This window comes from Rhinoderma darwinii, chromosome 9, assembly GCF_050947455.1.
Source record: "Rhinoderma darwinii isolate aRhiDar2 chromosome 9, aRhiDar2.hap1, whole genome shotgun sequence".
In the NCBI taxonomy this organism is placed as follows: Eukaryota; Metazoa; Chordata; class Amphibia; order Anura; family Rhinodermatidae; genus Rhinoderma; species Rhinoderma darwinii.
The window spans coordinates 106,002,276-106,018,657 of NC_134695.1; the positions used below are offsets into that span (position 1 = coordinate 106,002,276).

General features: G+C 40.9%; 1 protein-coding gene across 1 annotated transcript in view; it reads right to left on the bottom strand.

Moving 5' to 3' along the window:
• The window catches only part of CDC42BPG (CDC42 binding protein kinase gamma), a 227,571-nt gene that overhangs the window by 94,053 nt on the left and 117,136 nt on the right, over positions 1–16,382 (bottom strand). The window contains exons 2-3 of the mRNA XM_075838724.1: positions 15,135–15,226; positions 13,584–13,667 (exon numbers count right to left, since the gene is read on the bottom strand). Coding sequence (XP_075694839.1) covers positions 13,584–13,667; positions 15,135–15,226 — 176 coding nt within the window. The remainder of the gene's footprint in view (positions 1–13,583; positions 13,668–15,134; positions 15,227–16,382) is intronic.

A 16,382-nucleotide genomic window follows, 5' to 3' on the forward strand; every position in this document is an offset into this window, starting at 1 on the left:
CCGGCACTATCACCGCGGGGTGACAGCGGTATTATACAGCTGGCACCCTCCTGTAACTGCCAGGACTGGAACTATTCTCCGATCCGGCAGATTAACCCCTCAGATGCTGCGCTCAATATTGCGCAGCATCTGATAGGTTTTAACCCGACCGGCAACCCAGTGACGCAATCGCTAGGTGGCTGTGGCAATCGGACGCCAGAAAATGGCGTCCGAGTCTGCCTTGTACGGGAGCCGATGAGGACCCGCCTGTGGCGCGTCCTCATAGGCTTGCTGTCAGTGAATAACTGACAGTGCTAATACACTGCACTACGTATGTAGTGAAGTATTAGAGTAGCGATCGGGGCATCAGGCCCTCAGGTCCCCTAGTGGGACAAGTCAAAAAAGTAAAAAAAAAAAGTTTATAAAAATGTGGTAAAACAATAAAAACACACACATTTCAAATAAAAATAAAGCTAATCTGACTTTTTCCCCATAGTAAGACTTATTATGGGAAAAACCGTAAAAATGTAAAAGCTATACATAATTGGTAACGCCGCGTCCGTAACGACCCAAACTACAAAACTATTATGTAATTTATCCCGCACGGTGAACGCGGTAAAAAAAAACATAAAAAACAACGCCAGAATCTTTGTTTTTAGGTCACATCTCCTTCCAAAAAATGCTATAAAAAGTGATCAAAAAGTCACACTTACTCCAAAATAGTACTAATAAAAACGGCAATCCGTCCCGCAAAAAATAATCCCTGACACCGCTTTGTGCACGCAAAAATAAAAAAGTTATGGGTCTTAGAATATGGCAACACAGAAAACAAATGATTTTATAAAAAAAGGGATTTTATTGTGCAAAAGCTGCAATACATAAAAAAAACGATATCAATTTGGTATCGCCGTAATCGTATCGACCCGCAGAATAAAGCGAACATGTAATTTAGGGCGCACTGTGGATGCCGAAAAAAAACCCAATAAAAAACTATTCTAGAATTGCTTGTTTTTGGTAATTTCCTTTATCAAAAAATGAAATAAAAAGTGATCAAAAAGGTCGTATGTGTTCTAAAATGGTACCAATAAAATCTACAGCCCGTCTCGAAAAAACAAGCCCGCACACCGCTCAATTAACTGAAAAATAAAAAAGTTATGGCACTAGTAATGCGGTGATGAAAAAAACCTCTCAATGCGCAGGCCGGAGGGGAACATTCCTTCAGTTTCAGGGCCCTAGTATTTAGGAACTAGGAAAGGGAAGGGACATAGTACATCCGCTGGAAGCGAGGGCGCCCGTATTATATCAGCGCAAAACTTTCCCAGCAAAATTTCCGCAACCACGAAGGAGAAAAAGTCCCCAAAAGGTGCAGAGCATTACACAAGAGGGATAATAAAGAAAACCGTTTATCAGTGTGACACCGGCCTGTGCATAACGGATCGCTTCACATCGTAACACACATCTATGGATAATTGTATTATTTACCCCATTATTATACCCTCTTATTATGCCCTGATGTACTCCGCACAGATTACATATACCCCCATATTATAAACTGAAATACCAGTAAAACTCAAAACAAAACTACCAAGCAAAATCCATGCTCAAAATGGCGGTCTTTCCCTTCTTAGCCCTACAGCGTGCCCAAACAGCAATTTATGTCCACAAGTACGGCATTACCATACACGGGAGAACCCGCTTAACAATTTATGGGGTAAGATTCTCTAGGGGCACAACATATTGTGCAGTGAATGGCCAGATCAGTGGAAATATTGCAATTTTCACTTTGCACCATCCACTGCGTATTCATTTCTGAAAAACACCTGTGGAGTCTAAATTCTCACTACACCCCTTGATAAATGCCTTTAGGGGTGTAGTTTCTAAAACGGGGTCACTTTTGTTTGGTACATCAGTGGTTTTGTAAATGCAACATGGCGTCCGCAAACCATTGCAGCAAAATCTACGCTCCAAAAGATAAATACCGCTCCTTTTCTTCTGAATGCTCTCATATATGTAAACAGCTGATTATAACCACATATGGGGTGTTACCGTACTCGGAAGAAATTTCTTTACAAATGTTGTGGTGCTTTTTCTTCTTTATTCCTTGTAAAAATGAAAAACGTTGATCTAAAACTACATCTTGTTGGAAAAAAAATATATTTTTCATTTTCATGGCTTAATTCTAATTAATTCAGCAAAAAACCTTTGGGATCAAAATTTTCACTATACCCCTAGATGATTCCTCAAGGGGTGCAGTTTTCCAAATCGAGTAACTTTTGGCGTGTTTCCACTGTACTAGTACTACAGGGGCTCAGCAAATGTGACATGGCGGCCAGAAACCATTCAAAAATCCAAATGGTGCTCCTTCCATTCTGAGCCATACTGTGTGTCCAAACAGATGTTCATGACCACATGTTGGGTATTGTTTTACTCGGGAGAAATTGCTTTACAAATGTTGCAGTGCTTTTTCTCCTTCAGTCCTTGTGGAAATGAAAAAAAAAATACATAAACCTACATTATCTTTGGAAAAAAAATGTAGATTTTCATTTTTACGGCCTACTAAATGAAATAAAATTAGCTAAACCTACATTTTATTTGAAAAAATGTAGATTTTCATTTTCACAGCCTACTACCAAAAATTTCTGCAAAAAACCTGTGGGGTCAAAATGCTCACTATACCCCAAAAGGGGTATAGTTTCCAAAATGGGGTCACTTGTTGGGAGTTTCCACTATTTTGTCCCCTCAGGAGCTTTGCAAATGGGACATGGCCACCGCAAACCATTCCTGCTAAATTTGAGTTCCAAGAGCCAAATGGCGCTCTTTCCCTTCTAAGCCCTGCCGTGTGTCCAAACAACCGTTTATTACCACATGTGGGGTATTGTTTTACTCGGGAGAAATTGCTCTACAAATGTTGTGGAGCTTTTTCTACTTTAGTTCTTTTGTAAATGAAAAAAAAATTAGCTAAACCTACATTTTATTTGAAAAAAATGTAGATTTTCATTTTCATGGCCTAGTACCAAAAATTTTTGCAAAAAAAATGGCGGGTCAAAATGCTTGCTGCACCCTTAAATAAATTCCTCGAGGGGTGTAGTTTCCCAAATGGGGTCACTTTTGGGGGGTTTCCACTGTTTTAGTTCCACAACACCTCTTCAAAGCTGACATGGTGCCTAAAATATATTCTAATAAAAAGGAGGCCCAAAATCCACTAGGTGCTACTTTTGCTTCGGAGGCCGGTGCTTCAGTCCAGTAGCGCACTAGGGCCACATGTGGGATATTTCCTAAAACTGCAGAACCTGGGCAATAAATATGGAGTTGCATTTCTCTGGTAAAACCTTCTGAGGTACAAAAAAAAAATGGATTTAAAATGAACTTCTGGAAAAAAATAAATTAACTTTGTAAATTTCACCTCTACTTTGCCTTAATTCCTGCGCAATGTCTAAAGGGTTAAGAAACTTTCTAAATGCTGTTTGGAATACTTTGAGGGGTGCAGTTTTTAAAATGGGGTGACTTATTGGGGGTTTCTAATATCTAAGGACCTCAAAGCCACTTCACAACTTAACTGGCCCCTGTAAAAATAGCATTTTGAAATTTTCTTGAAAATGTGTGAGAAATTGCTGCTAAAGTTCTAGGCCTTGTAACCTCCTAGAAAAATGAAATGATGGTCAAAAAATGATGCTAAACTAAAGTAGATATATGGGTGATGTTAATTAGCAACATTTTTGTGTGGTATAACTGCCTGTCTTACAAGCAGATACATTTAAATTGAGAAAAATGCTAATTTTTGCAATTTTTCACAATTAAATACTGAATGTATAGGGAAAATTTTGCCAGTAACATAAAGTCCAATGTGTCACGAGAAAACAATCTCAGGATCACTTGGATAGGTAAAAGCATTCCGGAGTTATTACCACATAAAGTGAAACATGTCAGATTTGAAAAATGAGGCTCTGTCAGGAAGGTCAAGTGTGGCCAAAGAGGGAAGGGGTTAAAGTTCTTTTGCAAAACACTCTAAACAATGGAGTACGTGGCAAGTGCCAAATTTATTGTTTGACACTTTTTACGCTTGCCTTCACGGTTTTAAAAACAGTCGAGGGCAAAAGCCTTGGCTAAGCGAAGTCATAAAATACATCAGCATTACGTTATTCTGCTTCAGAGGTCAAGAACAGCGAAAATGCCGGAAGCGCAGGTTGCATTGAACAACAGAGACAACCGGCCCCAGACAAACCCCATTACCTTTTTTGGGTGTCCTTACCGGAAATAATTGTCTACAGTATTTTGGGTGGAATCTGCCAAGGAGACCCCTGACTGAGCCTCCAACGCAGATGTGAATTAGGCCTAACGAAGAGCATGCAAAACAACTTTATGTGATGCAGCAGTCTGCCTAGAATTCCAACGTGTCCTTTATATACTCTATGACATAGAACAGTTAGGGTATGTTCACACGGCCTATTTACGGACGTAAATCGGGCGTTTTTGCCCCGAATTACGCCCGAAAATAGCGCCTCAATAGCGCTGACAAACATCTGCCCATTGAAAGCAATGGGCAGACGTTTGTCTGTTCACACGAGGCGTATATTTACGCGCCGCTGTCAAATGACGGCGCGTAACTAGACGCCCGCGTCAAAGAAGTGACCTGTCACTTCTTTGGCCGTAATTGGAGCCGCTATTCATTGACTCCAATGAATAGCAGCGCTAATTACGGCCGTAATTGACGCGGCGTTCAAGCGCCTGCACATGCCGGTACGGCTGAAATTACGGGGATGTTTTCAGGCTGAAACATCCCCGTAATTTCAGCCGTTACGGACCCCCGCCGTGTGAACATACCCTTATAGTTCCGCACGCTCAAAAGCCCTTGAAGATCATTACCAAACAGCTGTAGTCAGGGCCGGCATTAGGATAGATGGTGCCCCGTGCAAAATGATCTTTCGGCACCCCACCCCCACCATTAAAAAAAAATGCCCCATAAAAAAAAATAATTTATAATGCCCCTTTAGTGCCCCTATACAGCAGAATAATAATAATATAATAGAATATATTACAACCCCTTCAAGGACAGTATTTTGACCTCTAATTGTGCCTACAATATTATGCCCCCTGTAGTATCCCTACACAGTAGAATGTCTGCTTAGTGGCCCCCACACATAGTGCCCCTTGTAGATTTTGCCATACAGCCTCACTGTAGACAGTAGCCATAATACCCCACCTCCTCCTTGTAGATCTTGCCATAAAGCCCCCCCACCACCCCTTGTAGACAATGCCCCTAAACAAAAACAAAAATTGTACTCGCCTAGGCCCCGTTCCCACGACTAATTGAGCTGCTCCACAACAGGATCTTGTAGCCTAGTACAGAGTTTCCCAACCTTTTCGGACTCGAGGCAACAGTGGAAAAATAAAATTTCCTCAGGGCACCCCTACCAAAAATTGTTTTGAGAAAGACAGAAAACGGCTAAAAACAAGCACTACACTCATAGGGTATGTTCACACAGCATTTTTTGTAAGGCAAAAAAAATCTGGCTTAAAATTCCTTCAGCCCCCTGGTTGATAGCGCCACACAGCCCCCTGGTTGGTAGCGCCACACAGCCCCCTGGTTGGTAGCGCCACACAGCCCCCTGGTCTGCTATAGTGCCGTAGCTACCGTTGTAGCAGCCGCAGTGGCTGATAGTGGCGCCGCAACCCATGGTGGGGGAGACGGCGCGGATGCCCTCATGCCCGGGGTCGCTGCTAGCAGCCGCTTTGGCTGCTACATCGGTAACGACACTACTGAGTGAAGACGCGCCTGGGCAGAAAGGCGAATGCTGAGTCGCCGGGCCCGGGCGCTTCTGAAAAAAGCAGGGGAAGGGAGCCAGCGCAGCGCCCTCTTCCACCGGTTGTAGTGATGCGCCCTATGCAAAGGTACAGTTCGCACACCCCTAAGGCCGGCCCTGGCTGCAGTTACAGGGATTGCTTGGAGACCTATAGAAATGGTCAATGGCCATTAGAAGCAATAATGTTTCAAGTATTTGCCCCAGCCAAAATAGTTCATATAAAAAAAAAATATTTAAAACTCTACTGCCAACCTAAGCCCTTGCGCTGCCCAGACCATGACGAACCATGTGATAGATCAAAAAAACAAAAGAGGAAACACCTTTTTTATCTACAATTTTGTGACTTTGGGCTACTAAAAATTGTAAAAGTAAAAATGAAACACTTTTTACTTTGCACACTACTCATAAGAACATATATAACTGCAGATATATACATATATATATATATATATATATATATATACATACACACACACACACACACACACACACATATATATACATATTAAACATACACACATACATGTGTCAGGGATCATTACTATGTATATTGTTTGAAAAATATTATCCTCACACATATGTATATACATTTCAGTTCTTTGTGTAATATACTGATATATAATAATAAGTTCTTTGTTCATGTCGGACACACCTATGGAAGACACCACCCCCTGGAATGCAAGAAGAGTGAGTCTAAGAAGTTACAGCTGAGAAACCTGTGGGGGCTTGGGCACTCCCACATCTCTGGGGAGGAGGCATGTGTCTCTTACTGTGTTTCTTTGTTCTGAATAAAGTTTCAGTCTTCCTCCTGGCTGACGGAGGGGGATGTCTACCAACATTACTCTGTGTGGTGTACTTCTTTCCAGGCATGCCTTCAGCTTTCAATTTACAGAGGTGGTTACTGTGTGAAATACGGCCCTGACATTTGGCGCCCGAACGTGGGGCCTCACTCGAGGAAATATCAAAATCAGGACAATCGACAATCACAGGGTGAAACAGAGGACTCAAAGTTGCCCACTGAAGGAATTTGATCACCTCCGCAACACGGTAAGCGAGTTGATTTTATGAATCTTCGACTTATCTGTGTTAGTGGACAGTCTTGTGGCGATCTGTATAACCCTTTTGTTGATTTCCTGGATTATCTCAGGCGACAGAAGCGATATTTTCCGCTGTGAGGTCGAAAACCTGTGAGACCTTAGTCGCGCCCGACTAACCATCCTCTGGGTAATTAGGGACTAGATAGAAAATATGCGGACACAATATACATGTGTGATAAGTCGTGGATAGTATTATAACCTGTCCTATACGCGGGCATGCGGGGTGCAATGCACTGATAAGACGTGTGATAAGACGTGAGACAGGTGCACGCGGGGTGCAATGCAAAAACACTGATAAGTCATGCGATAAGGCACATGCGGGGTGTATAAACTGATCAAAAAAAACTGTTAAGTCGTGTATTAAATTGTAGGTAATATAGTGGCCAGACCAGAGAGTTGTAGACCGAAAATTGTTATATAAATTGCGTGTATAATATAGACTGTTAGGATGGATGGTTTACGGTCCATATTCAAATCATCAGGATCACCCGATCCTATTCATGATTTGGTGAAGCGAATGGAAGTTAGGAATAAGAAAGGTATTGTATGTTATCTGTATTAGAAAACACAGGACCAGCCGACGCCCGGTAATGGTGTCCGTACCTCATGTTGTGTGTCCTCATTGTGGGTGGGAAACCCCCCCCCTCACAGCTGCGCAATGTGTTTCCAATGGGAGAGGCTGCCCCCCACCACCCACCCCTGATGTGGCCACGCCCGGCCCAACCAAATCAGTATGAAATAATCGCCTTGTTAATTTTGTCATTTGTAGTGTCTTTTCTATTTTTAGATTCAATTCTAGTGTGCAGGACGCTGTTCACTGATGAAACAACACGTCATCATTATATAGAGATGGTGGCCGACAGATTGGACTGTTACAGATTATGTATTTGATGTTTTGAACGTAGATAATTCCTATACAATGGTGCAGATACGTATGTTGTTTGCCGGCATTGAAAGTGTTAAGATTGTGAGACTAGAAGCTGTGAGGGGTGAGTGTGTGACGCCCCCTCTCCCTCCTGTAGTATGCTGTGTTTGGGAGGAGGAGGGGGGCTGACTGGGTGCAGTCTGCAAGGCTGATGAGACAAAGGGATTACAATATTGCACTGATGGATATATATATATCAGTAATGTCTACAAACCTAAATAAATTTCTTCTCTATGCGCATGCGCTGTTTATACAAGTTACGATATTTATGTGTTATGGTGTGATCAGATTTCATGTGTTTTGAGGTTAATTCAGATGTATTCAATTATAGATACTGTGAGACACAGGGTTTTGAAAATGTATGTGCCCCCCACCGTTCCCTATTTTTATATACAGTTTATTGGTTTGCAGTAATTAATGTTATCAGATATAATATTTTCTGTTTTATTGAATAACTAACTACAATTGTTTTGTTTTTGATTTCACACATGAGTTATGTCATTGTAAAGATCAAATGTATTTTCGTCAGGAAAAATACATTTTTTGTTTCAGGCTGTTGTACATTACAAGGGGTTAAACTAGTGCCCGACTTTGTTATGTTGAGATGTAGTTTTGAACTCTGCTACATTACTTTCGCAGAGTCCACAAAGGGGGGAATGGTGAAGGAACTGATCAGGTACAATTTTGGCTTGTTTTGAATTAATTAATTTGATTTCAGGAGATCTACAAAATGTGTATGAGACCCCAATGAGTAATCCAGATTAAAGATGTATGAGAGTAACCTAAATGTTGAGGTTTTTATGTGTAGATGGTTCCAGATCTTTCCAGAACAGTAAATATGGCACTGGGTAAGCTGTGCTATAGTCTCCACCCAATATGAGGTATTGTGTAAGAGACCATCCCCCTCCAGCAAAGTTACACAGGAGGTGACGTCACTCACAGATGAGTCTTTACAGATTTAGATGGGGGAGAAGGCAAAAAAAATAAATTTGTCTGGACATTGTTAATTTGATGTAAAGTTCTTAGGAATTTACTTTTTTATTTGTTTTTGTATTAATCAAGTATTTGCAGAATCTGATAAAAGTGAAATTCTCAAAGTATTCTGGATTATCAGATGAGTATGGAGAAGTGTATAACATTTGGTTTTATTTTAGAGAATGAAGACGCCACCCCTTTGAAATGTTCTATCTATATGTGACATGGGTTTTTAATGTAAATTTGCAATAAAGAGATTTTATTATACAGTATGTACAAACCGGGATACGAGGCACCAGGTAAATTACCCAGAAACCACTCTCACCTTCTTGTTCATCTCAAGGAGCGGAGCTGGAGGTGCTCGCTGAGACTTGTAACCTGGCGAAAGGTAAGACGGCCGACATTTACACTGACTCTAGGTACGCTTTTGGAATCGCCTTCAATTATGGGCCCATTGGTAATAGGAACTTTATTGGATCATCGGTTAAGCCAATTGAGAGAGCGAGAGACGACAGACCTGACAACAAGGATATGTGCAGCCAGGTGTCAGTAAATTGGCTTGTCCCTGGATACAATAATGCCACCACTAGGTTTGTAGCAGCCGGCATGATGTGCGCACGGCATGACATAGGTAAAACAGCAAAGGTATCTGTGAAAAGTGCAGCCCGGCCAGATTACCCGTCCCAGCGACTGCAGAACATACAACTACCCGAGGTAGAAGTGTATGACAATGTGCTCGTGTGTGTAGACCTGTTCTCAGGGGGGCCTGAAGCCCGGCCAGTATCTTCCCCACTGCAGAACTTGTGTGTAGTGACAGGGGAACAGTGTTATCCCAAGTATTGACCTGATGTTTGTACAATAAGATGTCAGCAGTTCTCCAGACATTGTCCCAAGGTTAGTTTGTTTAATAACTGTATTCAAGAAGTGTTGTGGGAATATTAAAGAGGCTCTGTTACCAGATTTTGCAGCCCCTATCTGCTATTGCAGCAGATAGGCGCTGCAATGTAGATTACAGTAACGTTTTTATTTTTAAAAAACGAGCATTTTTGGCCAAGTTATGACCATTTTCGTATTTATGCAAATGAGGCTTGCAAAAGTACAACTGGGCGTGTTGAAAAGTAAAAGTACAACTGGGCGTGTATTATGTGCGTACATCGGGGCGTGTTTACTACTTTTACTAGCTGGGCGTTCTGATGAGAAGTATCATCCACTTCTCTTCAGAACGCCCAGCTTCTGGCAGTGCAGATCTGTGACGTCACTCACAGGTCCTGCATCGTGTCGGCACCAGAGGCTACAGATGATTCTGCAGCAGCATCAGCATTTGCAGGTAAGTAGCTACATCGACTTACCTGCAAACGCCGATGCTGCTGCAGAATCATCTGTAGCCTCTGGTGCCGACACGATGCAGGACCTGTGAGTGACGTCACAGCGTGATCTCTGGAGAACACGGCTGTGTCTTCACTGCCAGAAGCTGGGCGTTGTGAAGAGAAGTGGATGACACTTCTATACACAACGCCCAGCTAGTAAAAGTAGTAAACACGCCCCGATGTACGCACATAATACACGCCCAGTTGTAGTTTTACTTTTCAACACGCCCAGTTGTACTTTTGCAAGCCTCATTCGCATAAATACGAAAATGGTCATAACTTGGCCAAAAATGCTCGTTTTTAAAAAATAAAAACGTTACTGTAATCTACATTGCAGCGCCTATCTGCTGCAATAGCAGATAGGGGTTGCAAAATCTGGTGACAGAGCCTCTTTAAATACTGAGGTTAAGTTTTATGTAAAGTTCTAGACCAGCCTCAGCATTGGACTATTGGAGGCTTCAGATAAAAGGTGCAAAAGCGGAATATTCCCATTCGAAAACATTTTTATTTGTTTATTTTTGTTGTTGTGAAAGGGAAATTTTAGAGCAGAGAATTCTGTGCAGTGTATATGTGTATGTATAGATATATTTATATATATATATATATATATATATATATATATGGAAGAAGAATCAGTTTGTAGGTATCAGTTTTAGTTACTGACCAGTGTGAACGTTTAACATAAATCTGTCATTGTTAATGTTTTTTCTTCAAGTTAATTATCTGATTAAGATCAATTACTGTTTAGGCTATGAAAAGCTTGTTCTTCACAGATAGGGTCCAACTAGGAGCGGAAGGCGTGAGAACCAGATTCTGACAAAATGTGGACAGATAAAGGAAGGTAAACCGGTAACACCCAAGGCACTCTTGATAGCACTTGTATTGATGGTGTATGACCTCACATGTGCCCCAAGACTGCAAGGATCGACGTGGTAAGATCTAATTGGTATGTCCCAGGATTTACAGCTGTTGCTGCTAAATTCTGTTAGAGCCGTTTGATTTGCCTACAGAACAGTCCTGGCAGACCGGTGCCAACCTTATCATACCCACCTCCCACAAAGAGAACCGACCTTGAGAGGCCTTCCCAGGTAGAACGAACCAGATTAGAGTAAGAAAAAATTTGTTTGAGACACTTGTCAGATAAACATGTGGAATCTGTGTATGTTTTTGTGAGGTGGAGATGTTCTAGGCAATCAGCTGAGATCAAGGTACAAATCCTGCTGAAAAAGTATCACCAAGTGCAAATGAAATGTACCCAATAATTACACATCTTCTAGGTGCCCTGTCCATTGTAACAGAGGAGTTTTTATATATATATATATATATATATATATATATATATATATATAAAAAGGTGTTTGATGTCATTTAAGGGCCTGACATTATTGTATGTACTTAGAACAACGTTTATTGTGTACGCGGATGATGTTATCACCAGATTAGTATTTATTTTAACAATTGACAAGAGTTGGGGGTCCCCAGCAAGTGCCAGTAAATATGAACTAAAAGACTTTTAAGACGATGAACTCCATCACTGAGATGCGGCAGGCACAGCCTGAGCCAGTACAACGCGTTTATCATGAACTGACGGCAGTGTCACAATTCTAAGCGGCCGCCCAGACAAGTAACTTGCCAGAGGAAGAGTACAGATGCGGAGGGTTCGTGATAGTCACAATACAACTCCACTAATCCGCCTACGTGGGATCTCACCCCAGGCTCACAGCATTTGGTGCTATGTACAGCCCGGTGACGTAAACTAAAGGAGACGGTGTCGGACAGATGAGAACGACCAAACCAAGTCCTGATGACATCAGCAAAGATCAAAGTAAAGACCAAAGACCTGAGTGAATCCGTCAGCAGGATCAAGTGTTTTGATAAGTGGCTAGGAGGGAGTAATGATAACTCCCCCACTGGACACCAACGTAGTCTGACTCCACAATTGTGTGGGTTACCCTGAGGGTGACAGTCAGTGAAAAGCAGAAGACAGGAGAAGAAGAGGACGATGGTGTACAGGACTGGCAATGAACTGATGGGACCCGAAACCTGAGGGTGATAGCATGAGATTGGTGATAGCATTATGTTATTAGTTGAGGCCCTATTGTTTATAATGTCTCAGGTTTATAATTATGTGTGTAAATATGCCACGGTGCTGCAAATTACAATCTGAGGAGTTTTATGTGGAGGTGTAGGTCACTGTGCTGCCCATGACCTGTTATATCTGCAGGGGTAAAGTCCCATTAGGACTGTAAGTGACAGTGCGACAATTATTACTGTTAATAAAAATGTAGACCGGATTAATTATATATATATATATATTACAACCAGCAGCGGTTTGTAGATTATATCAAGACAACCATCCTGTATCCAGAGGAGAATAGGGAAAGTTAGGACCACTCCGACACCTTGGAGGTCCAAGTACAAAGGGGGGTTACTCATCAGGAGTAGCTCGTCTCAAGCTGGTGAAAAAATCCAAAACCCCTACCCGCCTGGTTCGAGTGGTCAGTGGTAGGTTGCTAGGCAAGACTCAGGGATAGAGTAATAATATTTTTAGGGGGGACTGTCAGGGATCATTACTATGTATATTGTTTGAAAAATATCCTCACACATATGTATATACATTTCAGTTCTTTGTGTAATATACTGATATATAATAAGTTCTTTGTTCATGTCGGACACACCTATGGAAGACACCGCCCCCTGGAATGCAAGAAGAGTGAGTCTGAGAAGTTACAGCTGAGAAACCGGTGGGGGCTTGGGCACTCCCACATCTCTGGGGAGGAGGCGTGTGTCTCTTTCTGTGTTTCTTTGTTCTGAATAAAGTTTCAGTCTTCCTCCTGGCTGACGGAGGGGGATGTCTACCAACATTACTCTGTGTGGTGTACTTCTTTCCAGGCATGCCTTCAGCTTTCAATTTACAGAGGTGGTTACTCGGTGTGAAATACGGACCTGACACATGGTACAAAAATACAATCTAGTTTGCTGAGGAAAAAATAATTAATAAGGACACAATATCTTAATAATCAAAAGTCTAGCCTTTAATACAGATAAGTACAAAGAATTGATAAAACATCCCCGTTAACCAAAACCATTGACCAGCCCTAAGCACCTAAAATCATTCAAGCAATAAAATAAGGAAAAAATGAAAATGGGAACCCATTTATACATTGTATTGTTGTTGTTTTTTTTGGTGATTTGATGATTTAAAAAATATATATAAAAATTGTCAAATGAGAAAAAAAACTTTCTAAAAAAAATGGAAAAATGTTTTACACTTAAAAATGGTACAAAAATAAAATCCTATTTGTGATGTAAAAAGAATGCAACAATGACTAACAACCCAGCTGATTCAAAAGTTAGTTGATCGACCCATACTTAGTAAAAAAAAAACAAAAAAAAAAAACTATCTCCTGAAAAAACATTTCCTATTCAATAAATTTACCTCAGCGCGTTTGAGCATCTCCCATTTGTGTAGAATTTTCATGGCAAAGATTTTCCCACTGCCTTTCATTTTCACCACTGCTACCTGAAAAAAAGGTACAAAAGATTTAAAAAGAAAAGAGATGCCAAAAAGAGGTTAATTTATAAACAACATTTTAATTAAGGGCACAAGACTTTGCAGTTTATCAGAGATTTATTAACCTCCATATAACAATTTAAAGACTATTTCCACCTTCAAAATCAAATTGATTTAATTGTCTCAATGCATCAAAAATTTGGGAAAAATTAAAAACAGCGCAACTTTGCAATATGCCTAGATTAAAGATATTCTATCAACTTGTTTATACAGCTCCTATTGAAGCAAATGTTTCCATGGTAACAGACAAACCGTGTTGTGTATGATCCTGCAGTCATACTTCCATCCGTTTCCTATTTTATGCTAATGTGCATTCGATAGGTTATCAAGAAAGACAGGACAGATAGAAGGGAATAGGACTGCAGGATCAGACTACATCGAGCAAATTGTCTGTTACCATGGAGATGCATAGTCTGCATAGGAGCTGTGAAAAATATATCAAAAGATGTTATGATCTGGATTGCCACGAGGGGGTGTGGTTGCACCAATTGGTGACTGACTCGTTACAATTGCCCCTATTTTCTTCTTTACAGGAGACTTGCCCTGCTTCAGAGTCACTCAGGGTGGCATGTAAGACATATCGTGGGGCTGTCATAAGTCCTTGTTGGTATACGATTTGTTCTGTGCATACTTGTCACTGGGAAACATATTACCCTCTATCCTTATTTAAGGGTCTCTTGCAATAATTAAAAAAAAAAAAAGTATCCTTAAATTTTGGTTAGCAGCTAGGACGGTTCTCCCAAGAAACTGAAAATCCACTGAAAGGCCAACATTTAGTGAATCGGTCACTGACATGGAACGTTTATGCCGGAGGCTCATGACTGCTCTACTCACTTCCTAAGCACCTGGTACTGCTGGATGGATTTAAAACACAATCCCCTATTTGCAACATGGTTGTCTCCAGTATTTTGAAGTTACCACTTCCGATAGGTTTTCTGGTAACCGCTGAGCATCCACCTGATCACTCGCCCCTCTAATTTCTGTTCTCTCCTTTCTTCTATTTTTCTCTGCCTATTTTTTCTCCTCTCTAGCTAGTCTTTCTCCTTACAGGTCTTAATCCCTTAGCTTGTTTGCGCCTATAACGACCACTTGTATCCCACTCTTAATGATGAGGACCATGTAGTGGTTGAATATCTCCCTCATACGCATTAATCATGTAGTTGGTCATCTTGAACCCGAAGGGTTACGTTGATTAAAATAAAAAACTAAATAAAAATAGTGCAACTTGAATCCATATAGTCGAATGCTCAACAGCATTCAAAATATTTCCTTATATGCAATATCCAAACCACTGTATTTTTGTGTTTACTGATGCAATGATGTAGGTTTACACACATGTACATTCGTAGGCGATTATGATTTTGCTTTGTGTGATGTGTTGGGGGGTAAAAAAAAAAACCCAGATTCTGCACTTACCTCACCAAATGCTCCTCTCCCGATTACTTTTAAAATCTCAAAGTCTTCTCTTTTGAGCCTCATTTGCTTGATTTTTGAGGAAAATGGCTCAGCTAAAAAAAATAAAAAAAATATATATATATATTAGAGATATAATATCACAAGACTTCATTGTACCATAGGAAACGGTTGCGAAGGCCTTGCAATTATCACAAAAAGTCTGACTAGTTTTCATTTTTTTGTTGGTTGGATCCTTGCCTTCTACCTTGCTACGCATAGTAAAGCAATGAGCTCAAGATAATTCCTCAATTTTACTGCACCTTGCGAGCAAAGAAATTTTGTTGTGCAACCCTAACCTTAGAGTTCAAAACCATGATAAAAAAAACAATACTACTAGTTGCGATAGTCTTTGTTGTATTCTTGTTCACAGGGACCTACATCGATTCAAAATGACCTGTCCACTGCATGATGAGACAGTCGCAGGACATAAACAGACTACAAAATATTAGGACGACGTGTTTTACATGACACTATTAAAATAAAGGACACCTACTCATCATGACTACCACTGTATAATACCCATCCCCTGGCAAAAAAAACGGCCGAAATGGACTTCCATTGATTTCAATGGGAGGTGGAGGCGTTTTTTCCCACGAGCAAAAGAAACCGCTCGTGGGAAAAAGTAGCGACATGCCCTATCTTGAGGCATTTTTCACCTCAAAAACCCCATTGAAATCAATGGGAGACGGAAACGCGTTTTGACATTTTTTTGCCACGGTTTTTGGCAAAAACCACTTGCGATTTTCCCTTTTTTCTGTTGAAGAAATAGGTAATAAAACCTCCTAAAAAATGTGGCAAAAATGGCGGAAAAAAACGCATGCGGTGCAAAACCACTTAAAAAAAAACCGTAGCTGGTTTTTCCAGGCAGAACTTACGTTACCCACATGCCACTCTAACAGGAGTCCAGAAAGCGGTGATGCAGATTTGTTTTGAATTGACATATGTACATTTATTTTCCTGACTAACACAATGGCAACATCTACAGCAACATCAACATCAACATTTGGACAACTAAGGACCTGTTCACATCACCGTTGCCCTTCCGTTGAGGGGTTCCATCGGGTTAACCCCTCAACGTAAAGGCAAACGGAAACCTCAGCTTCCGTTTCCCTCACCATTAAACTCCATGGTGACGGAAACATTGTTAATGATTTCCGTTTGTCACCGTTGTGACAGGGTTCCGTTGTTTTGACGGAATCAATAGCGCAG